Source organism: Salvelinus fontinalis, chromosome 6, assembly GCF_029448725.1.
Source record: "Salvelinus fontinalis isolate EN_2023a chromosome 6, ASM2944872v1, whole genome shotgun sequence".
Lineage (NCBI taxonomy): Eukaryota > Metazoa > Chordata > Actinopteri > Salmoniformes > Salmonidae > Salvelinus > Salvelinus fontinalis.
Window position 1 is genome coordinate 39,902,986 of NC_074670.1, and position 26,685 is coordinate 39,929,670.

General features: G+C 43.6%; 1 protein-coding gene and 1 long non-coding RNA gene across 10 annotated transcripts in view; one reads left to right on the plus strand and one right to left on the minus strand.

Annotated features, from left to right (window-relative positions):
* Positions 1-26,685, minus strand: part of LOC129857827 (receptor-type tyrosine-protein phosphatase U-like) — a 262,960-nt gene that overhangs the window by 94,487 nt on the left and 141,788 nt on the right. For 7 of the 9 annotated variants that reach the window (XM_055926448.1, XM_055926452.1, XM_055926446.1 and 4 more), the window contains exons 6-7: positions 17,693-17,867; positions 2,011-2,304 (exon numbers count right to left, since the gene is read on the minus strand). In XM_055926448.1, coding sequence (XP_055782423.1) covers positions 2,011-2,304; positions 17,693-17,867 — 469 coding nt within the window. The remainder of the gene's footprint in view (positions 1-2,010; positions 2,305-17,692; positions 17,868-26,685) is intronic. The other 2 variants (XM_055926449.1, XM_055926450.1) reach the window with 2 other exon arrangements.
* LOC129857830 (uncharacterized) overlaps positions 1-26,685 on the plus strand; it is a 47,383-nt gene that overhangs the window by 2,335 nt on the left and 18,363 nt on the right. The gene's annotated exons all lie outside the window — the stretch shown is intronic.

The window sequence follows — 26,685 nt, forward strand, 5'->3', positions numbered from 1 at the left end:
AAATGTGCATGTGTCTGCTCAAACGGTCAGAAACAGACTCCATGAGGGTGGTATGAGGGCCCGACGTCCACAGGTGGGGGTTTTGCTTACAGCCCAACACCGTGCAGGACGTTTGGCATTTGCCAGAGAACACCAGATTGGCAAATTCGCCACTGGTGCCCTGTGCTCTTCACAGATGAAAGCAGGTTCACACTGAGCACATGAGCACATGTGACAGGCGTGACAGAGTCTGGAGACGCCGTGGAGAACATTCTGCTGCCTGCAACATCGTCCAGCATGACCGGTTTGGTGGTGGGTCAGTCATGGTGTGGGGTGGCATTTCTTTGTGGGGCCGCACAGCCCTCCATGTGCTCGCCAGAGGTAGCCTGACTGCCATTAGGTACCGAGATGAGATCCTCAGACCCATTGTGAGACCATATGCTGACATGCACATTTGTGGCCTGCTGGAGGTCATTTTACAGGGCTCTGGCAGTGCTCCTCCTTGCACAAAGGTGGAGGTAGCGGTCCTGCTGCTGGGTTGTTGCCCTCCTACGGCCTCCTCCACGTCTCCTGATGTACTGGCCTGTCTCCTGGTAGCGCCTCCATGCTCTGGACACTACGCTGACAGACACAGCAAACCTTCTTGCCACAGCTCGCATTGATGTGCCATCCTGGATGAGCTGCACTACCTGAGCCACTTGTGTGGGTTGTAGACTCTGTCTCATGCTACCACTAGAGTGAAAGCACCACCAGCATTCAAAAGTGACCAAAACATCAGACAGGAAGCATAGGAACTGAGAAGTGGTCTGTGGTCACCACCTGCAGAACCACTCCTTTATTGGGGGTGTCTAGCTAATTGCCTATAATTTCCACATTTTGTCTATTCCATTTGCACAACAGCATGTGAAATTTATTGTCAATCAGTGTTGCTTCCTAAGTGGACAGTTTGATTTCACAGAAGTGTGATTGACTTGGAGTTACATTGTGTTGTTTAAGTGTTCCCTTTATTTTTTTGAGCAGTGTACATTTACATTAGAACAGTGTGTGCATCCTCTCTCACTTCGAAACTATAACATTCCCTCTCCTCTTTCCCTGTCTATCTCTTTCAAAATATAAAAACATTTTCCTTATGTATCTCTACTTCCTATCATTTATATTTTTTTCTGTGTTTTTGAGTGAGAGCTGGCTCTGGGCTCTCTATTTTACTGTCTGCGGCTATTGGGAAAAGGGAGTGTGCTTATTGTGTCATCAGAGAGAGGACATGGAGGCTATGTTTGGTGGAACAGGGAGGGGGGTGTGAGAGATGGTTTGTGGTGGGAAGAGATCGCTGTGCATATTAAAGACTGATGTCTGTAGAAGACATGGGACAAATGGAAAAAGGCATGAATTTTGTGGTTGAGTATCCGTGCGTGTGTGTGTGTGTGTATGTGCGTGTATGTGTGTGTGTGTGTTAGTTGTCTTCTTCCAGCACAAATTATATTTTTACAAAGACAACCTCTCAATCTCACAGAGGGGTATCAGTCTGGAACACAATTTTGCCACATTATCGTCACAGTCCATGGTCTGTTATTCCGCTTTTCAAATTCAACAATATAATGAGCAATTACTCTGAGATTAAATAAAGTCTGAGCATCTAGCTGTTGGGCATCTGTACTTTGAATAGTCTGAAGAAATATTCTCCCTAAAATGACCAAAAAATATGAGGAGAGTTTCTGAGGTTTCGGAGGTAAAATCCACAGAGGAAGCAAACAGCTTGTAGAGTGATACCTCTCCCTCTATTTATCAAGACTAGAAACATACCAAGACCAAGAAAACTAGAATGATCTTACAATAAAAACTTGCAAATCATTTCAAAAAGTATGTGGCTTTAAAAGTATGATATGGTATGGTAAGATTTTATCAAGGATTTGCAAGTGGTTATTAATAACATGTATTACCAAAATATTCTGTGTTACCAAACACTGCCAACTATGAGAATGTCACATACTGTACAAGCTTATCTAGACCCTGTCACACCGCCCAGACCCTCACCTGCACACTTAGTTCTGCTGACGAGGGGTGGTCCAGGTGGTCCGGTGCCGCCCTCTCCGGGCCGGGTCAGCAACACACTAATGTGATACTCCGTGTCTGGGTCCAGGTGCCACAGCTTGTAGGTGACCATGTTGACCCCATGGACCTCGGACCAAGGTGATTGGCTGGCCCGGTACTCAATCTCCTTCCTGATAATAGGGCCATCTCCCAGGATGGAGTTGGTGTTGAGCTGGATGATCAGATATGTGGAGCCCGCTCGCAGCAGCTGTGGGGGCGCGATAGGGGAGGGGGGAACTGTGGGAAGAAGACAGGGTACGAGGCTGTGAGTTTATTTAAATGTTATTATTGCTTCTATACACTGTAGCTGTATTTCATCCATCCATTATGTGACATTTGAGGACTATGTTGGTCGGAAGTGGTTGAACTGCATTCCACTGTACTTAAAAGTACTATATACTATTGCTAATCAGTCTTATACAACATGCTTATCAGTTTTTTTCATCCTTTTACTCTAAATAGGCCTCCTTTTACTACATCCATAACCTTCAGGTTTAAAAGAAAATGTTTCTTATTTTTTATTTCACCTTTACTTAACAAGGTAGGCCAGTTGAGAACAAGTTCTCATTAACAACTGCGACCTGGCCAAGATAAAGCAAAGCAGTGCGACACAAACAACAAAACAGAGTTACAAATGGAATAAACAAACGTACAGTCAATAACACAATAAAAAAAAATATATATACAGTGTGTGCAAATGAAGTAAGATTAGGGAGGTAAGGCAATAAATAGGCCATAGTGGCGAAGTAATTATAATTGAGCAATTAAACACTGGAGTGATAGATGTGCAGAAGGTGAATGTGCAAGTAGAGATACTGGGGTGCAAGGAGCAAAAAATAAATAACAATTGTTGGGGATGAATCAGAATTAGTTGGGTAACATAGATAAATTTGTTTTATTTATATAATATGCTTATTTGAGATACTTGTCATTAGAATGTCTCCTTTTGGACTAAACTGTTGGCAGTTGCACTTTTCCCTTCTCTGCTAGGGAAAAGTCACTTGGGGCCCAGAGAGGGGAGAGGTCAGGCTTGTCTTTTACGTGTCTCTGGAAATATGCAGAATATCAGAAAAGAAGAGGTCAGAATGGAACATTGTCTGCGTATGTGAATGTATCTGTTAAACCATGTGAAGGGATGATTAAGGGGGAACCAATTATCTCTTGGCTCCACAATGTCTGTACGGCAGTCACTCCCTCCTTTTCCCATTGGGGGGAGGAGTATGGCAGTGTCTGGAACCATTGTATGTCCCCTCTGATGTTGCATTAATCTTGAGATAGTATATGACCTAGAAGTCACTCCCCTCAGTGAGCTTGTCCAGGAATGGGGAGAAGAGGGGGTGTATTTGAGATGGGAGTATCTAGAGTTAGCAATTGATATATGCCATTGGGTGAGGTAATGTTTTGGTACTATGAAGTACCAGGAACGAGATTAGAACCTCGTCTTAGAGGCCAAACTGAACGATAATTTATAGCTAATGCTATCTGGCTATGGGATACTCCTCTCTCAAGTAAAAGTATTTCTTTGTGAACTGTTCCTAAGATCTGTGGTTCGTCATGTAAGTTGAGAGGGGTGTATCTTGGCTCTAAAAGATCTTGGTATTCTTTTGTATGGACGCTCTCAAATTCACTGAATTGATCTGAGAGTCAAAGGGCTATGGTGAAGCTCATACAATTAAAGATGAAGTTTAAGTATAACTCTGACTTGTGTGTGGTTTATAACTCTCCTCATTTAGTAATACAGGAAATTACCACAACCCAATATGGGGATGAGGTAGTTGGATGGGCTATTTACAGATGGGCTATGTACAGGTGCAATGTTCTGCGAGCTGCTCTGACAGCTGATGCTTAAAGTTAGTGAGGGAGATATGAGTCTCCAGCTTCAGTGATTTTTGCAATTTGTTCCAGTCATTGGCAGCAGAGAACTGTAAGGAAAGGTGGCCAAAGTAGGAATTGGCTTTGGGGGTGACCAGTGAAATATACCTGCTGGAGCGCGTGCTGCTATGGTGACCAGTGAGCTGAGATACCTTTACCTAGCAAAGACTTGTAGACGACCTGGAGCCAGTGGGTTTGGTGACAAATATGAAGCGAGGGCCAGCCAATGAGAGTATACAGGTCACAGGGGTGGGTAGTATATAGGGCTTTGGTGACAAAATGGATGGCACTGTGATAGACTGCATCCAATTTGCTGAGTAGAGTGTTGGAGGCTATATTGTAAATCACAACGCCGAAGTCAAGGATCGGCAGGATAGTCAGTTTTACGAGGGTATGTCTGGCAGCAAGAGTGAAGGATGCTTTGTTTCGCGAAATAGGAAGCCCATTCTAGATTTAATTTTGGATTGGAGATGCTTAATGTGAGTCTGGAAGGAGAGTTTACAGTCTAAACAGACATCTAGGTATTTGTAGTTGTCCATATATTCTAAGTCAGAACCGTCCATAGTAGTGATGCTGGACGGGCGGGCAGGGGTGGGTAGGGGCGGGCAGTGATCGGTTGAAGACCATGCATTTAGTTTTACTTGCATTTAAGAGCAGTTGAAGGCCACAGAAGGAGAGTTGTATGGCATTGAAGGTCGTGGGGAGGTTAGTTAACACAGTGTCCAAAGAAGGGCCAGAAGTATACAGAATGGTGTCGTCTGCGTAGAGGTGGTTCAGAGTATCACCAGCAGCAAGAGTGACATCATTGATGTATACAGAGAAAATAGTCGGCCCGAGAATTGAACCCTGTGGCACCCCCATAGAGACTGCCAGAGGTCCGGACAACAGGCCCTCCGATTTGACACACTGAACTCTGTCTGAGAAGTAGTTGGTGAACCAGGCGAGGCAGTCATTTGAGAAACCAAGGCTGTTGAGTCTGCCGATAAGAATGTGGTAATTGACAGAGTCGAAAGCCTTGGCCAGGTCGATGAATACGGCTGCACAGTATTGTCTTTTATCAATGGCGGTTATGATATCGTTTAGGACCATGAGTGTGGCTGATGTGCACCCATGACCAGCTCGGAAACCAGATTGCATAGCGGAGAAGGTACGGTGGGATTCTAAATGGTCGATGATCTGTTTGTTAACTTAGCTTTCGAAGACCTTAGAAATGCAGGGTAGGATAGATATAGGTCTGTAACAGCTTGGGTCTAGAGTGTCTCCCCCTTTGAAGAGGGGGAGGACTGCGGCAGCTTTCCAATCTTTGGTGATCTCAGACGATACGAAAGAGAGGTTGAACAGGCTAGTAATAGGGGTTGCAACAATTGCGGCGGATAATTTTAGATAGAGCGGGCCCAGATTGTCTAGCCCAGCTGATTTGTAGGAGACCAGATTTTGCAACTCTTTCAGAACATCAGCTATCTTGATTTGGGTGAAGGAGAAATGGGGGAGGCTTGGGCAAGTTCCTGTGGGGGGTGCAGGGCTGTTGACCGGGTGTTACGCCCTGACCATAGAGAGCTTTTATTCTCTATGTTGGTTAGGTCGGGGTGTGACTAGGGTGGGTCATCTTGGGGATTATGTTTCTATGTTGGCCAGGTATGGTTCCCAATCAGAGGCAGCTGTTTGTCATTGTCTCTGATTGGGGATCATATTTAGGCAGCCATTTCCCCTTTCTGCTTTGTGGGATCTTGACTATGTATCAGTGCCTGTTAGCACTATTGTTAGTTTCACGTTTCGGTTTGAGATTTTTTGTTTTTGTTTTGCTGTCAGTTTCACCTAGTAAAAAAAGATGTGGAACCCAGATCACGCTGCGCTTTGGTCCACTCATTATAACGATCGTGACAGAAGATCCCACCAACAACGGACCAAGCAGCGTACCCAGGAGGAAAGCCAGGAGTGGAGGACACCCTGGACATGGGAAGAGATTATGGCAGGAGACAGAAGCCTGCCATGGAAGCAGGCGGAGGCAGCGAGGGAACAACAGCGACGACGCCAGGGTCGTCGCAAGGCCAAAAAACAGCCCGAAATATTTTTTGGGGGGAACACTGAGTGGTCGGCGACGCTGAGGGGCGAGTTTGAGACCGAGGAGGAATATTGGGACAGATTGAGTGAGGAGTGGGCAGTGAAAGTTGAGGGGAGTGAACCAGAGCCAATTCCCCGTACTCACCGTGGGGAGCGTGTGACCAGTCAGGCACCATGTTTTGCGGTGATACGCACAGTGTCTCCAGTGCGCATTCACAGCCCGGTGCGTTCTGTGCCAGCTCCTCGCACTTGTCGTGCTAAAGTGGGTATCTGTCCAGGACGGGTTGTGCCGGCTCAGCGCACCTGGTCTCCAGTGCGTCTCCTCGGTCCAGGATCTCCTGTGCCGGCTCCACGCACTGTATCCCCTGTGTGCCTTCATAGCCCAATGCGTCCTGTACCTCCTCCCCGCACTCGCCCTGAGGTGCGTGTCACCAGTCCGGTGCCATCTGTACCGGTCCCACGCATCAGGCCTCCAGTACGCCTCCACAGTCCAGTACGTCTTGTGCCTCCTCACCGCACTCGCCCTGAGGTACGTGTCACCAGCCCGGTGCCACCTGTACCGGTCCCACGCATCAGGCCTCCAGTAACCCTCCACAGTCCAGTACGTCCTGTGCCTCCTCCCCAACACTCGCCCTGAGGTGCGTGTCACCAGCCCGGTGCCACCTGTACCGGTCCCATGCATCAGGCTTCCAGTGCACCTCCACAGTCCAGTACGTCCTGTGCCTCCTCCCCGCACTCGCCCTGAGGTGAGTGTCACCAGCCTGGTACCACCAGTGCCAGCCCCACGCAGCAGGCCTCCAGTGCACCTCCACAGTCCAGTACGTCCTGTGCCTGCTCCTCGCGCTCGCTCTGAAGTGCGTGTCACCAGCCCGGTGCCACCTGTACCGGTCCCACGGATCAGGCCTCCAGTGTGCCTCCACAGTCCAGTACGTCCTGTGCCTGCTCCTCGCGCTCGTTCTGAGGTGCGTGTCACCAGCCCGGTACAACCAGTGCTGGCCCCACGCACCAAGGTTCCAGTGACAGTTCCCAGTCCAGAGCTTCCGGCGACAGTTCCCGGTTCACTGTATCAGCTGGAGGTTTGTTAATGTAGCTTTACATTTACTTATGTATTTACTCAAATATGATTATTTTTCGAGATCCCTGAAAATTTGTTTTTTATCGAAACATGATAACTGATATGATAAATGTTAGCCAAAAACACCTCAGAGGTGAAACACAACAAAATGTGTTCTACATTGCGGGAACTGAACACTGTCCTCCATGGGCCTATTTGCATTTGACATGATTACTTTGTGCATGCAATCTATCGGCTGAATGGGGAGCACTTGTGTGATCTGAAATTAGTTGATCAAGCTAATTAACCTGTTGGGGATGGGGGCGCTGTTTAGACTATTTATGCTAATGTGGCTAATTTTTTAAACGGCTTCCCACAAAATCCTTGATCGTACAATATGCATATTATTATTATTATTGGATAGAAAACAGTCTATAGTTTCTATAGGAGTTGAAATTTTGTCTCTAAGTGGAACAGAGCCCATTCTACAGCAATTTCCCTGACATGGAGTCAGATTTGAGAAACGTTGGCCACTTTTCTGAAGTCATTTAAACGGGCACTGTCGTTGCTATGACTATACGGACACTTCTTACGTCTTCCCCTGGATGCCTTTACGTGATGACGATTCCAACGGGCTCGATTGCTCGTTCACAGGCCCTACAAATGAAAAAAACCTTTAGCTAGCAAGTCTTTTCTTGCTGCGTAACGCGCGTGGAAGACACCGACCCTCTCCTGTTCCAAGCGTTAGTTTAGCCTGTTATATTTCTCCGGTCATCTTTTCACTCGTTATAGGAGTTACAAACATCACAAAGTAGTTAATTTAAAGCGTTTTATAGCAATTTATATCCGTTTAGTGCGATTTTGGGACATTTATTTTTGCAACGATGTGAAAAGTTGGGCACGCTTTTCAGTTCATCCCGAACGTAGTTGACATTTCCACATGGCAAGAGGACAGCTTTCCACCAAAAGACGATTTCTCCCAAGAAAGGATCCTTTGCCCAAGATACTGATGGAAGAACAGCTCAAGGTAGGACATTTTTATTATGATAAATCGTGTTTCTGTCGAAACATTTTAGTGGCTTAGGACGCCATGTTTTTTGACGTAGCTTCGCTTGGCGCAAACTGTATTGAAAAGTAAGGATAAATTAAAAAATGTAATAACGCAATTGTATTAAGAATTAAATTGTCTATCAATCCCTGTCCACCCTATATTTTTTAGTCACGTTTATGAGTATTTATGTATAAGAGTAGATCACTGTCTAAGTGGCGCAAGGACGTTTTCTTTACCAGCTTGTCTACATTTCACATTGTCTAACCATGATTTTGGTGGCTAAATATAAACATTTTCGATCAAACTGTATATGCATGTTGTAATGTGATGTTACAGGAGTGTCATCGGAAGAATTCTGAGAAGGTTAGTGAAAAAATTAATATCTTTTGGCGATGTTGACTTTTATCGCTCACTTTGGCTAGAATCAATGCTGGGCTGCTAATTGCTATGTGCTAAGCTAATATAACGATTTATTGTGTTTTCGCTGTAAGACACTTAGAAAATCTGAAATATTGTCTGTATTCACAGGATCTGTGTCTTTCGATTCGTGTATGCTGTGTATTTTTACGAAATGTTTGATGATTAGTAGTTAGGTAAACACGTTGCTCATTGTAATTATTCTAGTCCATTTGTGATGGTGGGTGCAATTGTAAACTATGCCATATACCTGAAATATGCACTTTTTTCTAACAAAACCTATCCCATACCATAAATATGTTATCAGACTGTCATCTAATGAGTTTTTTTGTTGGTTAGGGGCTATAACTATCTTAGTTTAGCCGAATTGGTGATGGCTACTGGTGTTGGTGGACAAATAAAAGATGGTGGATTATGCTAATGTGTTTTTAGGTAATAGATGTACATCTTTACATATTGTGTCTTCCCTGTAAAACATTTTAAAAATCGGAAATGTTGACTGGATTCATAAGATCTGTGTCTTTCATTAGCTGTATTGGACTTTAATGTGTGAAAGTTAAATATTTTAAAAAAATATTTTTTTTGAATTTCGCGGCACTGGTTTTTCAGTGGGGGGGGGGGGGGAGTGCCGCTAGCGCCACGCTGATCCTAGACAGGTTAAAAGGCTGATTACCCTCTTGTTAGCGGGGGCAGTGGGGAGGGGTGTTTATAAAAGCCTTGTTAATGGCATCGCACTGCAGTCCCTGTGAAATACAACTCAGAGTAGCAGTAACTAACGGAGCAGCTATGAGTTATGGCCCCATAGCAGAATCGGCTATGCCTCAGTTATCAGGAGTCAGGACAGAACACACCATGCCAAAAATAATCCACATATTCTGAATGTAAAAAAGATACGGCAACAACAATGTCACTAGTATAATGCTACTAACAATTCCAGAGCTGAAAATTATTTGTACAGCTTTCTACAGAACTGAGTACATTACTTGGAGATGTGAATTGATTGAGGATGTTGTTTACTGACAGATACTGTGTGAGCTTAGTGCTGCTCTGGCTAGGGGCTGTGCTGTCATCCACCAAACGGTCCGCATCACTAAACTCAACGTAATCCGTGCTGTCACATCTATCGATGGATTAGATTGGTGCTACTTCACAAACCCGCCTTTACTCACTCTCTCTCCCCTCCTCTATTTTTTCTTACTCTCTCTCTCTCTCCTCTTTCCCTCCGTCTACCACCTCTCCCTACTTTCAAGGCCTGTTTTAAGAAGTGATGATGCAAAGGATATAAAGGACGAGAGGAGACGAGTAGAATATGATTTCTCCATGTCCTTATTTCCCTCTCCATCTCATTCCTCTGGTTTAGGGATTGGGGCCTGGCGTGGCATCAAACCCTCCTATTCACCCATATTCAGCCATGTTATCAAAGAGCTGTCAGAGCATTGTCAGGCTCTAGGGTTAGAGTGAGTAATGGAACTGAGGCCGGGCCATCTGCAGGACATGATATGAGGGGGCAGAGATGTTGGATCAACATTGGAGTCCAATAGATCAGCTCTCCAACACTGCTGTACTGATCAAACTCGAACATTATTATTAACCTTTATTTCAACAGGGAAGTCATATTGAGACTAAAGTCACTTTTACAAAAACAAGCACATACATCAGGCAAACATAAATAAAGACAATATACACATGGCGGCAGTTGTTAGAGCGTTGGGCCAGTAACCGAAAAGTTGCTGGATCGAATCCCTGAGCTGACAAAGTAAAAATCTGCCGTTCCACCCCTGAGCAAGGCAGTTAACCCACTGTTCCTGGGCGCCAAAGACGTGGATGTCGATTAAGGCAGCCACCCACACCTCTCTGATTCAGAGGGGTTGGGTTAAATGTGGAAGACACATTTCAGTTGAAGGCAGGTATCCCCCTTTCCATTAAATACACATGAAAATACAAAACACAGTCAATCAAAACAAACACATTATTCATCCCTTGGTGACACTGCCAGTCCCAAGATATTATCACAGACAAGTTGTATTTCTTAATTGAATGGAGTGATATGGGCAGCAGGTATCCTAGTGGTTGCTGGTTTGAATACTTAAGGTAAAAAGTATGTCGATATGTGTCATTGAGCAAGGCACTTAAACTATTTATTGTATGTGACAGTAAAACATATTTTGTTTTTATTTAATGTTTATTTATAGCGTCCACATACATATTTGGAGTTACAATTATTGTATTCGAAGGACTGCTTTGCTTACAATAGCGCATGCATCATAGTCTATATCAGTGGATCCCAAACTTTTTATAGTCCCGTACCCCTTCAAACATTCAACATCCCCTCTACCACCAGGGTCAGCGCACTCTCAAATGTTGTTTTTTGACATCATTGTAAGCCTGCCACACACACACACTATACAAAACATTTATTATACATAAGAATGAGTATGAGTTTGTCACAACCCGGCTTGTGAGAAGTGACAAAAACCTCTTATAGGACCAGGGCACAAATAATAATATAATAATTATAATCAATAATGTTGCTCTTTCTTTAACCTTCTTACATATAAAACCTTATTTGTTCATCGACAATTGTGAATATCTCACCACAGGTTAATGAGAAGGGTGTGCTTGAAAGGATGCGCATAACTCTGCAATGTCGGGTTGCATTGGAGAGAGTCTCAGTAAATCATTTTCCACACAGAGTCTGTGCCTATGTTTAGTTTTCATGCTAGTGAGGGCCGAGAATACACTCTCACATAAGTACGTGGTTGCAAAGGGCATCAGTGTCTTAACAGCGAGATTTGCCAAGGCAGAATACTCTGAGCGCACCCCAATCCAGAAATCTAGCAGTGGCTTCTGATTAGATTACATTTTTGCAGAACCGCTTGTTGCAATTTTGATATCGGTAAGTGGACTAAAGGCAGGGCATGAAAGGGATAACGAATCCAGTTGTTCGTGTCATCTGTTTCAGGAAAGTACCTGCGTAATTGCACACCCAACTCACTCAGGTGCTTCGGTATAACACATTTGACATTGTCCGTAAGCTTGAGTTCACTTGCACACAAAAAATCATACAATAATGGAAATACCTATGTGGTGTCCTTGTTAATGCAGACAGAAAAGAGCTCCAACTTCTTAATCATAGCCTCAATTTTGTACCGCACAAAATTCTAGATTCAGATCATTCAGGCGAGAAAAAACATCACCCAGTCTTGTGAAAAACACGTCATCATGCAAACGGTGAGACAAGCGAAAATGATGGTCAGTAAAGAAAACTTTAAGCTCGTCTCTAGTTTAAAAAAATGTGTCAATACCTTGTCTCTTGATAACCAGCGCACGTCTGTATGTTGTAAAAGTGTTACATGGTCGCTGCTTATATCATTGCATAGTGCAGAAAATACAGCCTTGCACAAGTATTCATCCCCCTTGACGTTTTTCCTATTTTGTTGCATTACAACCTGTAATTTAAATTGATTTTTATTTGGAATTCATGTAATTGACATACACAAAATAATCCAAATTGGTGAAATTAAATGGGGAAAAAATTGTTGACTCAAAAAATGATATGAAGCCCCTAAATAAGACCTGCTGCAAACAATTACCTTCAGAAGTCACATAATTAATTAAATAAAGTCCACATGTGTTCAATCTAAGCGTCACATGATCTGTCACATTTATATACACCTGTTCTGAAAGGTCCCAGAGTCTGCAACACCACTAAGCAAGGGGCACCACCAAGCAAGCAGCACCATGAAGACCAAGGAGCTCTCCAAACAGGTCAGGGACAAAGTTGTGGAGAAGTACAGATCAGGGCTGGATTATAATTTTTTTTTTGAAACTTTGAACATCCCACGGAGCACCATTAAATCCATTATTAAATAAATGGAAAGAAAATGGCACCACAACAAACCACCAAAACAGACCAGGTGTCACGTTCCTGACCTTATTTCCTTTGTTTTGTCTTTGTTTAGTTGGTCAGGACGTGAGCTGGGTGGGCATTCTATGTTATGTGTTTCTATGTTGGGTTCATTTTCAATTAGCCTGATATGGTTCTCAATCAGGGGCAGGTGTTTTACGTTTCCTCTGATTGAGAACCATATTAAGGTAGGCTGTTCTCACTGTTTGTTTGTGGGTGATTGTTCCTGTGTCAGTGTTTGTACCACACGGGACTGTTTCGTTCGTTCGTGTGTTCCTTCCTGTTCGTGCGTTCATGTGTTTTGTTGTCAAGTTCAGGTCTGTTCACGTCGTTTGTTATTTTGTAGTTTGTTCAAGTGTTTTTTCGTCTTCGTTTTAAATAAACAAGATTATGTCTTCACAATACGCTGCATTTTGGTCCAATCCTTGCTCCTCCTCAGAAGAGGAGAAAGACGAGCGTTACACCAGGCAAGGAGGGCATTTATCAGAGAGGAAACAAAGAGACCAAAGATAACCCTGAAGGCTCCACAGCAGAGATTGGAGTATCTGTCCATAGGACCACTTTAAGGCATACACTCGACAGAGCTGGGCTTTACAGAATAGTGCCCAGAAAAAAAGCTATTGCTTAAAGTGTTCGCCAAAATGCATGTGGGAGACTCCCCAAACATATGGAAGAAGGTACTCTGGTCAGATGAGAATAAAATGGAGCTTTATGGCAATCAAGATAAACGTTATGTCTGGCGCAAACCCAACACCTCTCATCCCCCCGAGAACACCATCCCCACAGTGAAGCATGGCGGTGGCAGCATCATGATGTGCGGATGTTTTTCTTCGGCAGGGACTGGGAAACTGGTCAGAAATGAAGGAATAATGGATGGTGCTAAATACAGGGAAATTCTTGAGGGAGACCTGTTTCAGCCTTCCAGAGATTTGAGACTGGGATGGAGGTTCACCTTCCAGCAGGACAATGATCCTAAGCATACTGCTAAAGCAACAATCAAGATGTTTATGGGGAAACATTTAAATGTCTTGGAATGGCCTTGTCAAAGTCCAGACCTCCATCCAATTGAGAATCTGTGGTATGACTTGAAGGGTGCTGTACACCAGCGGAACCCATCCCACTTGAATGAGCTGGAGAAGTTTTGCCTTGAAGAATGGGCAAAAATCCCAGTGGCTAGCTCATAGAGACATACCCCAAGAGACTTGCAGCTGTAATTGCTGCAAAAGGTGGCTCATCAAAGTATTGACTTTGGGGGCGTGAATAGTTATGATTAGTGAATAGTTATGCATGCTCAAGTTCTGTCTTATTTCTTGCTTGTTTCACTTCAACGTGGTATGCATGTTGTGTAAATCAAATGATACAAACCAACCAAAAAAAGCCATTTTAATTCCAGGTTGTAAGGCCCCAAAATAGGAAAAATGCCAAGGGGGATGAATACTTTCGCAAGCCACTGTACACGTGAGTTCAGGGGCCTTGCTATAACAAAGTTAACCATTTTCACTGTAGTGTCCAAAACGTCATTCAAGCTGTCAGGCATTCCCTTGGAAACAAGAGCCTCTCGGTGGATGCTGCAGTGTACCCAAACGCCATCGGTAGTAACTGCTTGCACGCGCGGTACCACTCCACTATGTCTCCCTGTCATGGCTTTTGCGCCATCAGTACATATACCAATACATCTTGACCACCAAAATCCATTTGATGTCATAAAGCTGTCCAGTACATTTAAAACCTGTTGAGGCTAGGGAGTGCTGTTGTCACTATTTATGGAAATCGTGTAATTTTTGAAACGGCTTCCTACAAAATTCTTGATCGTACAATATGCATATTAGTATTATTATTGGATAGAAAACAGTCTATAGTTTCTATAGCTGTTGAAATTTTGTCTCTGAGTGGAACAGAACTCATTCTACAGCAATTTCCCTGACATGGAGTCAGATTTCACACATTTTGGCCCCTGTTCTGGAGTCAGTTTAAAGGCCACTGTTATTGCTATGAGTATACGGACACTGCTTACGTCTTCCCCTGGATGCCTTTACGTGATGACGATTTGAATGGTGTGGATTGTGCAATCACAGCCACTATAAATGAAAAACACGTGTAGGTAGGCACTCCTTTCCTGCTGCGTCGGACGCACGGTGGGCACCGACCCGTTCTTTTTCCAAGCATTAGTGGAGCCAGTAATATTTCTCAGGTCATGTTTCTACTCGTTATAGGAGTTAAAAACATCATAAGGTAGTTAATTTAAACCGTTTTATAGCAATTTATACCCGTTTAGTGCGATTTAGGGACATTTATTTCTGAGACACTGTGAATCTCTGGGCACGCTTCCAGTTCATGTCGAATGCAATGGGTATTTCTACATGGCAAGAGGACAGCTTTTGACCAAGAGACGATTAGACCCAAGAAAGGATTCTTTGACCAAGATTCTGATGGAAGAACAGCTCAAAGTAGGAACAATTTATTATGATAAATCGTGTTTCTGTCGAAAAATGTTAATGGCTTAGGACGCCATCTTGTTTGACGTAGCTTCGCTTGGCGCAAACTGTATTGAAAAGTAAGGATAATTTAAAAAATGTAATTCCGCGATTGTATTAAGAATTAAATTGTCTATCAATCGCTGTCCACCCTGTATTTTTTAGTCACGTTTATGAGTATTTATGTATACGACTAGATCACTGTCTAATGTGGCGCAGGACATTTTCTGACCAGCTGGGCTACTTTTCTCATTGTCTAACCATGATTTTGGTGGCTAAATATGCACATTTTCGAACAAACTGTAGATGTATGTTGTAATGTGATGTTACAGGAGTGTCATCTGAAGAATTCTGAGAAGGTTAGTGAAAAAATTTATATATTTTGGCGATGTTTACGTTATCGCTCTCTTTGGCTAGAATCAATGCTGGTGTAATGTTTGCACATGTGCTATGCTAATATAACGATTTATTGTGTTTTCGCTGTAAGACACTTAGAAAATCTGAAATATTGTCTGTATTCACAGGATCTGTGTCTTTCGATTAGTGTATGCTGTGTATTTTTACGAAATGTTTGATGATTAGTAGTTAGGTTAACACGTTGCTCATTGTATTTATTCTAGTCCATTTGTGACGGTGGGTGCAATTGTAAACTATGACATCTACCTGAAATATGCACATTTTTCTAACAAAACCTATCCTACACCATAAATATGTTATCAGACTGTCATCTGATGAGCTTTTTTCTTGGTTAGTGGCTATCAATATCTTAGTTTAGCCGAATTGGTGATAGCTACTGGTGTTGGTGGACAAAGAAAAGATGGTGGATTATGCTAATGTCTTTAGCTAATAGATTTACATCTTTACATATTGTGTCTTCCCTGTAAAACATTTTAAAAATCGGACATGTTGGCTGGATTCACAAGATCTGTGTCTTTCATTAGCTGTATTGGACTTTAATGTGTGAAAGTTAAATATTAAAAAAAAAGATTTGTTTTGAATTTCGCGGCTCTACCTTTTCAGTGGGGGTGGGGGGGGTGTGCCGCTAGCGGCACCCCAGTCCTAGACAGGTTAAAAATATCCTCTCCTGTTGCTTTGGTTTCCAGAAGAGGATGTCTTCCTTAATTGACCCCCATAAATATAACGGACATATACCATGAGTTGTGCCAGGCCCACCACGTCTGTTGACTCATCCAGCTGTAACGCATAGTATTCCCTGGCTTGTATATGAAGCAGTAATTGTTTCAAAACATCTCCTGACATGTCACTGATGCATCGTAAAACAGTGTTGTTTTGATGAAGGCATTGTCTTTATCGTTTTTTGGGCCTTTTCCCTAAGCATTGTCCCAGCCATATCCGCGGCAGCAGGAATAATTAAGTCCTCCACCATAGTATGGGGCTTGCCTGTCCTAGCCACTCGGTAGCTCACCATATTAGATGCTTCTAGCCCCTTCTTATTAATGGTATCTGTTGCTTTTATACATGTCTTACTACTCTAAAGTCGTCTGTCACGTCCTGACCATAGTTCTTATGTGTTTTGCTTGTTTTAGTGTTGGTCAGGACGTTAGCTGGGTGGGCATTCTATGTTGTGTGTCTAGTTTGTCTGTTTCTGTGTTCGGCCTAATATGGTTCTCAATCAGAGGCAGCTGTCAATCGTTGTCCCTGATTGAGAATCATATATAGGTGGCTTGTTTTGTGTTGGGATTTTGTGGGTGGTTGTTTCCTGTCTTCTGTCTTTGTGTTCTGCACCAGATAGGACTGGTTTTCACATTTATTGTTTTGTTGTTTGTAGTGTTCACATATTCTTTATTAAATTATGTTGAACACTAGCCGCGCTGTGACATCGCCTTAATTCTCGCTCAAAAAACTCCCATGGATTATTTTTCAAATTGGCATGTTTGGTTTCTAAATGTCTGCGTAAGAGTGAAGGTTTCATTGAGTTGTGAGATAGTATTTTTGCACATATAACACACTGTGGCTGAGGAAAGGCAATACTCCCAATATAAGTGAACCCCAATCAATGTAGTTCTTATCATATTTGCGCCTCTTCGATGGTCCAACATCCCTGTCTGTTGTTCAGTGCTTTCCCGGGTAAAGGGGCAGTAGCTCTTCGGCTGCATCAGATTCACAACTGTCAGTGTCCATGCTAGCTGGGCAAACAACGAATGTAGAATTACTGACGCTAGCATTGGATGTGCTTGTGGAAGCAGAACAACTTCTGTCGTCGACAGGTGCAGGGGTAGTACTGCTGGTAGTAGTAGTACTACAGGTAGAGTTGGTGTGTGTCTCTATGGACGCGGGCCTTACTTTTCTTATCCAATTTCGAGCAAACGGAATGAGCAGCAGCTACGTTTGGCTACATACGGATCGTAAATGGAATTCCTGCGATGGAGTACCGGTTGATGTGATTTGACGTTAATTATTTGACTAGGCTACCTGTATTTGACATTGTGTTGTTATTTCGCTGAAAAACTAGATATTATTTTATTTTTGGCAGTGAAATGAGGCTACCCTCGACGGCATTGCATGTACCGCTGTTGGGGAATACCTGGTCTATATGATAATATCAATCAAGCACTTCAATGTGTTGATTGAATTATGCCACAGCTGACAAGTGTGTTTGACGTGTAAATTGATTAATGATTCATTAATGTTAATTTTACTGCCTTTGCTAACACAAAGTAACATGACTAAATCAGTTGCATTCAGTTCACCCTTGGTTTATAGACCTACAGTACAGCATATTGAGAGATCCTAGCCTCGTTCCACAGACTGACGGCGGGTGCATTTACCTTTGACGATGAGTTCAGCGAAGTTGGAGACCCCAGAGCTCCTGGAGGACTGGGTGACACATCGGTACAGGTCCTGGTTGTTGCACTGCACACTGTCCACCTGTAATGACGCCACAAAGCGCCGGTGACTCAGGTGCTTGACCAAGGCTGTAGATGTCACGTCCCCACTGTGCCTCTGGAGAGAGAACACAGGATGGGTCAAATATAAACAAGCACACAAAAATGCATGCCGACAACCATCCATGGGGATCAGTGGACAAAGGGCTGGAAAATGTGTGTGCAGCGTTTGTGTGTTGGAGTCACTTTTAATTATTAATTGATCTACCGTTTCTATGATAGGCCACTGTAATCGATGGTACCATTCTGCTCATCTGATGAAGGTGCACATGGATCAGATTCAAACTTTGAGACTGAGATCGAGTCATTGAAGACAGACCAGCAGAAAGAGAAACATCATCTGAGGGCAGAGACACGGGCGACAGCTGATGCATTGGTCCAGAGCCAGACGTCATTGGCAGAGAGTCGAAAAATTACGCATTGCATAGGGCGAGGAATGAGATCTCACAATCCAAGTCACAATCCATGCCAGGGACACCTGTGAGCTCTGTAACTCCACCACCTCTGAGACAAGCATGGAGAAACTAAAATGTTCAATTATATTCCATGATATTCTTAAAATATATGTGTTGGCGGAATATCAGCAGGTGATGTCTGCTAAATAATCAAGTTGATTGCACAGACATATAGCCTCGGCACCTACATAAAGCTCTGTGTGGGCGACCTTATGCAACCGCAAAATGTTGGATAAAGCATATACTTTACAGTATTGTATTTCTTAATCAGCATCTTTATGATTTCGTTAATAAAATAATGATATAAAATACTCTTTCAAAATGCAGATGTTTATTTAGTTATGTATCTATAATTAATTACTATGGGAATAAATATAACTGAATTACAGAAATAATGTTTTTTTGAAAACAAAATAATCTCCAAAATATTGGTATATATTATCAAGTTGATGGCACAGTCATATAGCCCGGCACCTACATAAAGCTGAGGGACTCACTCATTCATGGCTTTGGATCAAAATAAATAAGTACCAACATTCTTTCTGATAGTCTTAAATAAATAAATGTTTTGGTTATCCTGACCTGGACACCATTTACAGTATTATAATAGCACTCCTGATTGGCGCAGCGATCTAAGATGCTGCATCACAGTGCAAAATGAGATGCTACAGATGCAGGTTCAATACCCATGTCGGCCGCCACCTGGAGACCCATAAGTAATTATTGGCGGTCACGTCATTGAAATAAATATTTTTCAATATACTGTAGACCTACCATAGGCGACATGAGTCTCACTAGTGTTGGGTAATGTGTTGTTAAAAGTGGTGTAGGTCTTATTTATTTAAAGAGCATATTGAAGTTAGAAGCAATAGCCTACAACTATTTTAGCACCATTTCGCACTGCTCTGAGACAAGCTTGGGGACTGGTCTTGATAAATCAATGAGGTTTTTATTTTCACTGAATCTCCATTTGTCTGTTGGCTAGACTACAATTATACAATTAGGGTGAATAATGTTATGCTCTTAGTGCAACCTTTATTTAACTAGGCAAGTCAGTTACAAATTCTTATTTACGGACAGCCTACTCCTTCCTCCCAATTGGGAAATCGAACCCCAGTCTCCCACGTGCCCGCACGACACAGGGATTCTTTAGCTAAATAGCCCAGTACTGTAGCCTACTCCCGACCATCACGTTGTACAGCGACATATTTTCCAGAGGGTTTTTCATTTTTCTTGGAATAGAAACACCATAATATTAATCAAATTCATTAAGCAACATTTCTTAAAATCAGTTCCATATACAATGTTCTAACAAAATAGGTTTTAAACTATTCTGACCAAATAACTATACATAAACGTTACTAAAAAATACATGTTGTATAGGAAATGATAGATACACTAGTTCTTAATGCAATCGGCGTGTTAGAATTCTAAAAAGAACTTCATTACGACATCCAGCTTAGGTATAGCGAGAGAGTACCCAAAATCTGGGCGCAAACGACTATTTCACATGTTCGACAGATTTATGAAATAGCATCATAAAATGGGTCCTACTTTTGATGATCTTTCATCAGAATGTTGTACAAGGGGTCCTTTGTCGGGAACAATCGTTGTTTGGATTTAGAATGTCCTCTTCTCCAGTCAATTAGCACGGAAAGCTAGCAAAGTAGCCCGAAGCTCTCCTTCCTGAACAAAGGCACACAACGCAACACGCCTAATGTCCCGAATAAATTTCAATAATCTAATAAAACTATATTGAAAAACATACTTTACGATGATATTGTCACATGTATCAAATAAAATCAAAGCCGGAGATATTAGTCATCCGTAACGACAGCTTATCAGAAGGCAAATCCAGGTCCCTTCACGCGCTCTCCAGAAAACAGGAAACTGGTGACACGTCATGCCGAGAGCTATTATTCGACCCCAGATCAAGTTACACACTCAATTTCTTCTCTCACTACTTGTCGACATCTAGTGGAAGACGTATGAAGTGCATGTATTCTAATAAATATCAAGGACCTTTATAGGCAGGGCCTAGAACAGAGCATCGATTTCAGATTTTCCACTTCCTGACAGGAAGTTTGCTGCAAAATGATGCATAATGTGCATATTTTGCATATGCATATTTTACGAGCAAGAATTGAGTACGAGGCAGTTTAATTTGGGAACGATTTTTTACAAAGGGAAAACAGCGCCCCCACATTGACAAAAGGTTAAATCCAATTCAATCAGTATAGATGAAGGGAAGGAGACAGGTTAAAGAAAGATTTTTAAGCGTTGAGACAATTCAGATATTGATTGTGTATGTGTGCTATTCAGAGGGTGAATAAATGGGCAAGACACAATATTTAAGTGCCTTTGAACAGGGTATGGTCGTAGGTGCCAGGCTCACTGGTTTGTGCTGGGCTTTCAAGCTCAACAGTTTCCCGTGTGTATCAAGAATGGTCCACCATCCAAAGGGCATCCAGCCAACTTGACACTCTGGGAAACATTGGAGTCAACATGATCTAGCATTCCTGTGGAATGCTTTCGACACCTTGTAAAGTCCATACCCATGTCCCTAATGGTTGGTGTACTCAGTGTATATAGGCCTATGCGTACCCATACGCTCTAATATGCGTATGGGTGTTTTGAATTAATCCTCACCTTAAAAGTGCTGTCCATTTCTTTGTGTTAGGCTTTGAAACAACATCCACAACATTTGTGTATGCTCCATCTTCTTAAATCAGCTAAACGGAGTGCAATATTTGAGGCAGTCTGCATAGTAAGATTATTGTTCCCTTGGTGGAGCCATGACACTCAGCTAACAACATAATAACTAAATACGCTTCAATTATTGCTATCCAGGCCATTTAAGTTGAGTGATTAAACAGGATGATTGTCCAGCAGCATGCAATTAAAATGGCAGGGGTCATTCCCCTATTTAAACATGTACAATGACAATCAGGAACTTTAAATACAAACAAATGAAATCTTGTCAAGATAATAATGACTATGAGAGCAATGTTGGTTATGAGGGCCATTAGTTTATTCAGTGCAGGCGCCGGAAGTCAGTCATCTTTTGTGTCCATACTGTAGCAATATAGGGTGCTATCACCACCCAGCACTCAATACATTTAAATCCACATGAGTAGCTATAAGTGCATGCCTGATGGGCTTAATGTTTCACCCTTTAGTCACTCTAATGTGTAGTCTTGCAGATGAATAGCAGGGTGTAAGCTTTCATGTTTTGGTACAGAGCAAAAGGAAACGAAACAGAGAAAATGACTCTGACACCAGTGCTCTTCAAAGCCAGAATATATCACGGAGAAGAAGTGGGCATGACAAATGTAGAGCGAGCGCATGAAAAAAAATAACCAAAACAAAAGAGATTACTGGTGCTGGGAAAGAAAGCTGCAGTAGAGATGTTGTTGAATGAAAGCAGGTATCCCACTGAACCCTTCAAGGCATTTCTCACATTGTTGTAGTCCATTATCACCACAAGTATCCTTCAAGCCTATAGTCTCAATAACAGGCAACCTTGAGCCTAACATTAAGCTAACGTTTAGGCAAAGGCCTTTCCCAGTGTGTGAAATAGCAGGCTTGCCTATCAACACATTCCTCTCTCTCTTTCTTTTTAATTGAAAAACAGCTGGTGAGTAAACAGAATCAGTCTCAGAGAACACGTAGGGCGTTCCATAGGGCAGCGCACAATTGGCCTAGCGTTGTCCATCATTGTAAATGAGAATTTGTTCTAACTGACTTGCCTAGTTAAATAAAGATAAAATAAAAGTATTTGTGCTGTCCAAAGCCACGGTGGACATGTTTGCAAACTCTCAAAAGCCGCAGACCACACAAGCCCCAGCTGTCACAAGTAAAAAAAACTCTGATGAGGGTCAAGCAGTGACAACCTGTCTGGTCTGGTGGTCATACCAAACCAAACCCTCAATCATAGACTTCAGTGGCCATTGCCCATGGCTTACTTCTTTTATCTGTTCATTTTTTTCTCCCTTCACTAAAGGATATTAGGGAAATCAGGTTAATCAAATAAACCTGAGAAGGATTATGTAAACAATCAGGCTGGAGCGAATTACTAAGAAAACTATCTTGAGTACTTTTGTTATTGCGAATGTTAGTGCCGTTATTGACAGGCCCCTACTGGAGGAATATGTCCTTGTGATGTGACAAAATGGTTTGTTTGATATCATTCTCACTCAGATGTTAGAGTTTTTGAACGTTGAAGGAAGGACAGAGTCTCAAAGTGGAAGATGATGATGTGCATTGCATCTCAAGGATTGCATGGTGTTGTAACTGCTTTCGTCTTCCTCCTCTGACGAGAAGTAGTAGGAAGGATTGGAAGACCAATGCGCAGCGTGGTACGTATCCATATTTATTAGAATACTTTCCCAGAATGAACAAAAACAATAAACTGACGAAAACCAACGAAGCTACAGTCCCGAACTAGTGAACACAGAAAAAACAGGAACACACGAACAGGAACAGGAGCTCCGGACTGAAGGGCAGCTCCGGACTGAAGGGCAGCTCCGGACTGAAGGGCAGCTCCGGACTGAAGGGCAGCTCCGGACTGAAGGGCAGCTCCGGACTGAAAGACAGCTCCGGACTGAACGACAGCTCCGGACTGAGGGGTAGCTCAGGCTGAGAGCAGCTCCGGACTGAGGGGTAGCTCAGGACTGAGGGGCAGCTCCGGACTGAAGGGCGGCTCCGGACTGAAGGGCGGCTCCGGACTGAAGGGCGGCTCCGGACTGATGGGCGGCTCCGGACTGATGGGCGGCTCTGGCGGCTCCTGACTGGCGGGCGGCTCTGGCGGCTCCTGACTGGCGGGCGGCTCTGGCGGCTCCTGACTGGCGGGCGGCTCTGGCGGCTCCTGACTGGCGGGCGGCTCTGGCGGCTCCTGACTGGCGGGCGGCTCTGGCGGCTCCTGACTGGCGGGCGGCTCTGGCGGCTCCTGACTGGCGGGCGGCTCCTGACTGGCGGGCGGCTCCTGACTGGCGGGCGGCTCTGGCGGCTCCTGACTGGCGGATGGCTCTAGCGGCTCCTGACTGCCGGACGGCTCTGACGGCTCTGGACAGACGGGCGGCTCTGACGGCTCTGGACAGACGGGCGGCTCTGACGGCTCTGGACAGATGGGCGGCTCTGACGGCTCTGGACAGACGGGCGGCTCTGACGGCTCTGGACAGACGGGCGGCTCTGACGGCTCTGGATAGACAGGAGACTCTGGCCTGATGAGGCGCACAGTAGGCCTGGTGCGTGGTGTCGGAACTGGTGGTACCGGACTGGGGACACGCACAACTGGGCGAGTGCGGTGAGCAGGAACAGGGCATACTGGACCCTGGAGACGCACAGTAGGCTTGGTGCGTGGTGCCGGAACTGGTGGTACCGGGCTGGGAACACGCACCTCAAGGCGAGTGCGGGGTGCTGGAACTGGGGGCCTGGTACGTGGTGCTGGCACCGGAGGGCTGGTGCGAGGGACTGCCACAGGAGGGCTGGTACGTGGGCTGCCACAGGAGGGCTGGTGCTTGGAGAAAGCACCAGATAGACCGGACCGTAGAGGCGCACTACAGGTCTCGAGCACCGAGCCTGCCCAACCCTACCTGGCTGGATGATCACTGTAGCCATGCCAGTGCGGCGAGGTGGAATAAGCCGCAATGGGCTATGTACCCGTACAGGAGACACCATGCGTAGGGCTGGTGCCATGTACCCCGGCCCGAGGAGACGCACTGGAGACCAGATGCGTAGAGCCGGTTTCATGGCACCTGGCTCGATGCCCAATCTAGCCCGGCCGATACGAGGTGCTGCTATGTACCGCACCGGGCTATGCACACGTACACGTCCAGGAATCCTGTGATCGCTGCTGCTGCTGCTGCCCGTTACCACGCTGCTTGGTCCGGTTGTGGTGGGTGATTCTGTAACGGCTTTCGTCTTCCTCCTCTGACGAGGAGTAGTAGGAAGGATCGGAAGACCAATGCGCAGCGTGGTACTTATCCATATTTATTAGAATACTTTTCCAGAATGAACAAAAACAATAAACTGACGAAAACGCACGAAGCTACAGTCCCAAACTAGTGAACATAGAAAAAAACAGGAACACACGAACAGGAACAATCACCCACAAAATATACTACAGAACAGGGTACCTAAATATGGTTCCCAATCAGAGACAAAGACTAACACCTGCCTCTGATTGAGAACCATATCAGGCCAAACAAGAAACCCCACATAGAAACAGAAAACATAGACTGCACACCCCAACTCACGCCCTGACCATACTAAAACAAAGAAAACCAAAATAACTATGGTCAGAACGTGACAGGTGTAAGTATCACATACTGTAAGAGGTGGTGGTAAGAGTCGTGGATGTGTGGTCATTGCTGTGAGAGACAGAGGCTGTAAAACAAAAGACTATCACAATGCTCTTTGAAACCTTCCATCAGGCCTTCATATGTGAGGTTTTTAAAACCAATGAATGTTATTCACTCAGACATACACTGCAGTGGCCTTCCTGACCTTCAGCGGGATGGAATTGTCATGAATAAAGCATACAAGTGGGAAAAGGGGATATTAAAAACAGAGCCCTCTATTTGGATAAAGGAAGAAGGCTGTGAAGAAAGAAGAGCACTGTGATTTCATGAGCAAACTGGATTTTAAAAGGTGCTGGGCTGGAGAGTCTTCAAAGCTGGAGCGTAGCATTAAAACTCTCCCCAATGCTCTGCTGAATTTGAATACTAACACAAGCATGTTTATACAGTTGAAGTCAGAAGTTTACATACACGTTAGCCAAGTACATTTAACCTGTTATGGCTGCAGGGGGCGTATTGAGTAGCCAGATAAAATGTGCCCATTTCAAACGGCGTCGTACTCAATTCTTGCTCGCACAATATGCATATTATTATTACAATTGGATAGAAAACACTCTCTAGTTTCTAAAACCGTTTGAATTATTTCTCTGAGTGAAACAGAACTCCTTCTGCAGCACTTTTCCTGACCAGGAAGTGAAATGGCAGAAATCGATGCTCTGTTCAACTGCATGCCTATACATGGGTGTGATACGTAAGAGTCTACATACACTTCCTACGCCTTCCCCTGGTTGTCAAGATGCGGTGAGAGAAGACATTTCGTGTCTATCTTGGTCTGAGGTGGAATAAAAGGTCTTTGTTTGACGTGACCGTCCATATCCTGTTTCTGGAGCGCGCGAAAGAGGACATGGATATGGCTTCTGTTTAGCTGTCGTTATGAACGACGAACATCTCCGTCTTAGATTTTATTTGATACATGTCACCATATCATCGTAACGTATGTTTTTTCAATATAGTTTAATCAGATTATTGAATTTTTTTCGGGAGTTTTGCCGTGTTCCGTTCTCTAACTTTGTTGACTTTGGAGTGATCCGTCCCACTTGGCAAGTGCCCATGCTAAATGAAGAGGGATATTTGCCGTTCCAGATCAAAACAACGACTGTTCTGGACAAAGGACACCTTATCCAACATTCTGACGGAAGATCACCAAAAGTAAGAAACATTTTATGATGCTATTTCTAATATCTGTCGTGCATGTTGACTGGTCGTGGGCGCCCAAGTGTTTCTGGCTATTGTGGCTATGCTAATATCACGCTACATTTTGTTTGCGCTGTAAAACATTTAATAAATCGGAAATATTGTCTAGAATCACAAGATGCCTGTCTTTCAATTGCTGTACACTATGTATTTTTCAGAAATGTTTTATGATGAGTAATTAGGTGTTTGACGTTGGGGTCTGTAAATATTATGGCTGCTTTCGGTGCAATTTCTGATTGTAGCTGAAATGTAAACTATGATTTATACCTGAAATATGCAAATTTTTGGAAAAAAGCATATGCTATACAATAAATATGTTATCAGACTGTCATCTGATGAGGTTGTTTCTTGGTTAGTGGCTATTTTTATCTTTATTTGGCCGAATTTGTGATAGCTACTGATGGAGTCATAAACTGATGGAGTAAGAATATTGGTGTCTTTTGCTCACGTGGTTAGCTAATAGATTTACATATTGTGTCTTCCCTGTAAAACATTTTAAAAATCGGACATGTTGGCTTGATTCACAAGATGTGCACCTTTCATCTGGTGTCTTGGACTTGTTAATGTGTGAAAGTTAAATATTTAAAAAAATATATATTTTGAATTTCGCGCCCTGCACTTGAGCTGGATGTTGTCATAAGTTTACCGGTGTCGGGCTGCACCCCAAACAGGTTAAACTCAGTTTTCACAATTCCTGACATTTAATCCAAGTAAAGATTCCCTGTTTTAAGTCTGTTAGGATCACCACTATTTTAAGAATGTGAAATGTCAGAATAGTATTATTGAGAATAATTTATTTCAGCTTTTATTTATTTAATCACATTCCCAGTGGGTAAGTTTACATACAGTCACCTAGTATTTGGTAGCA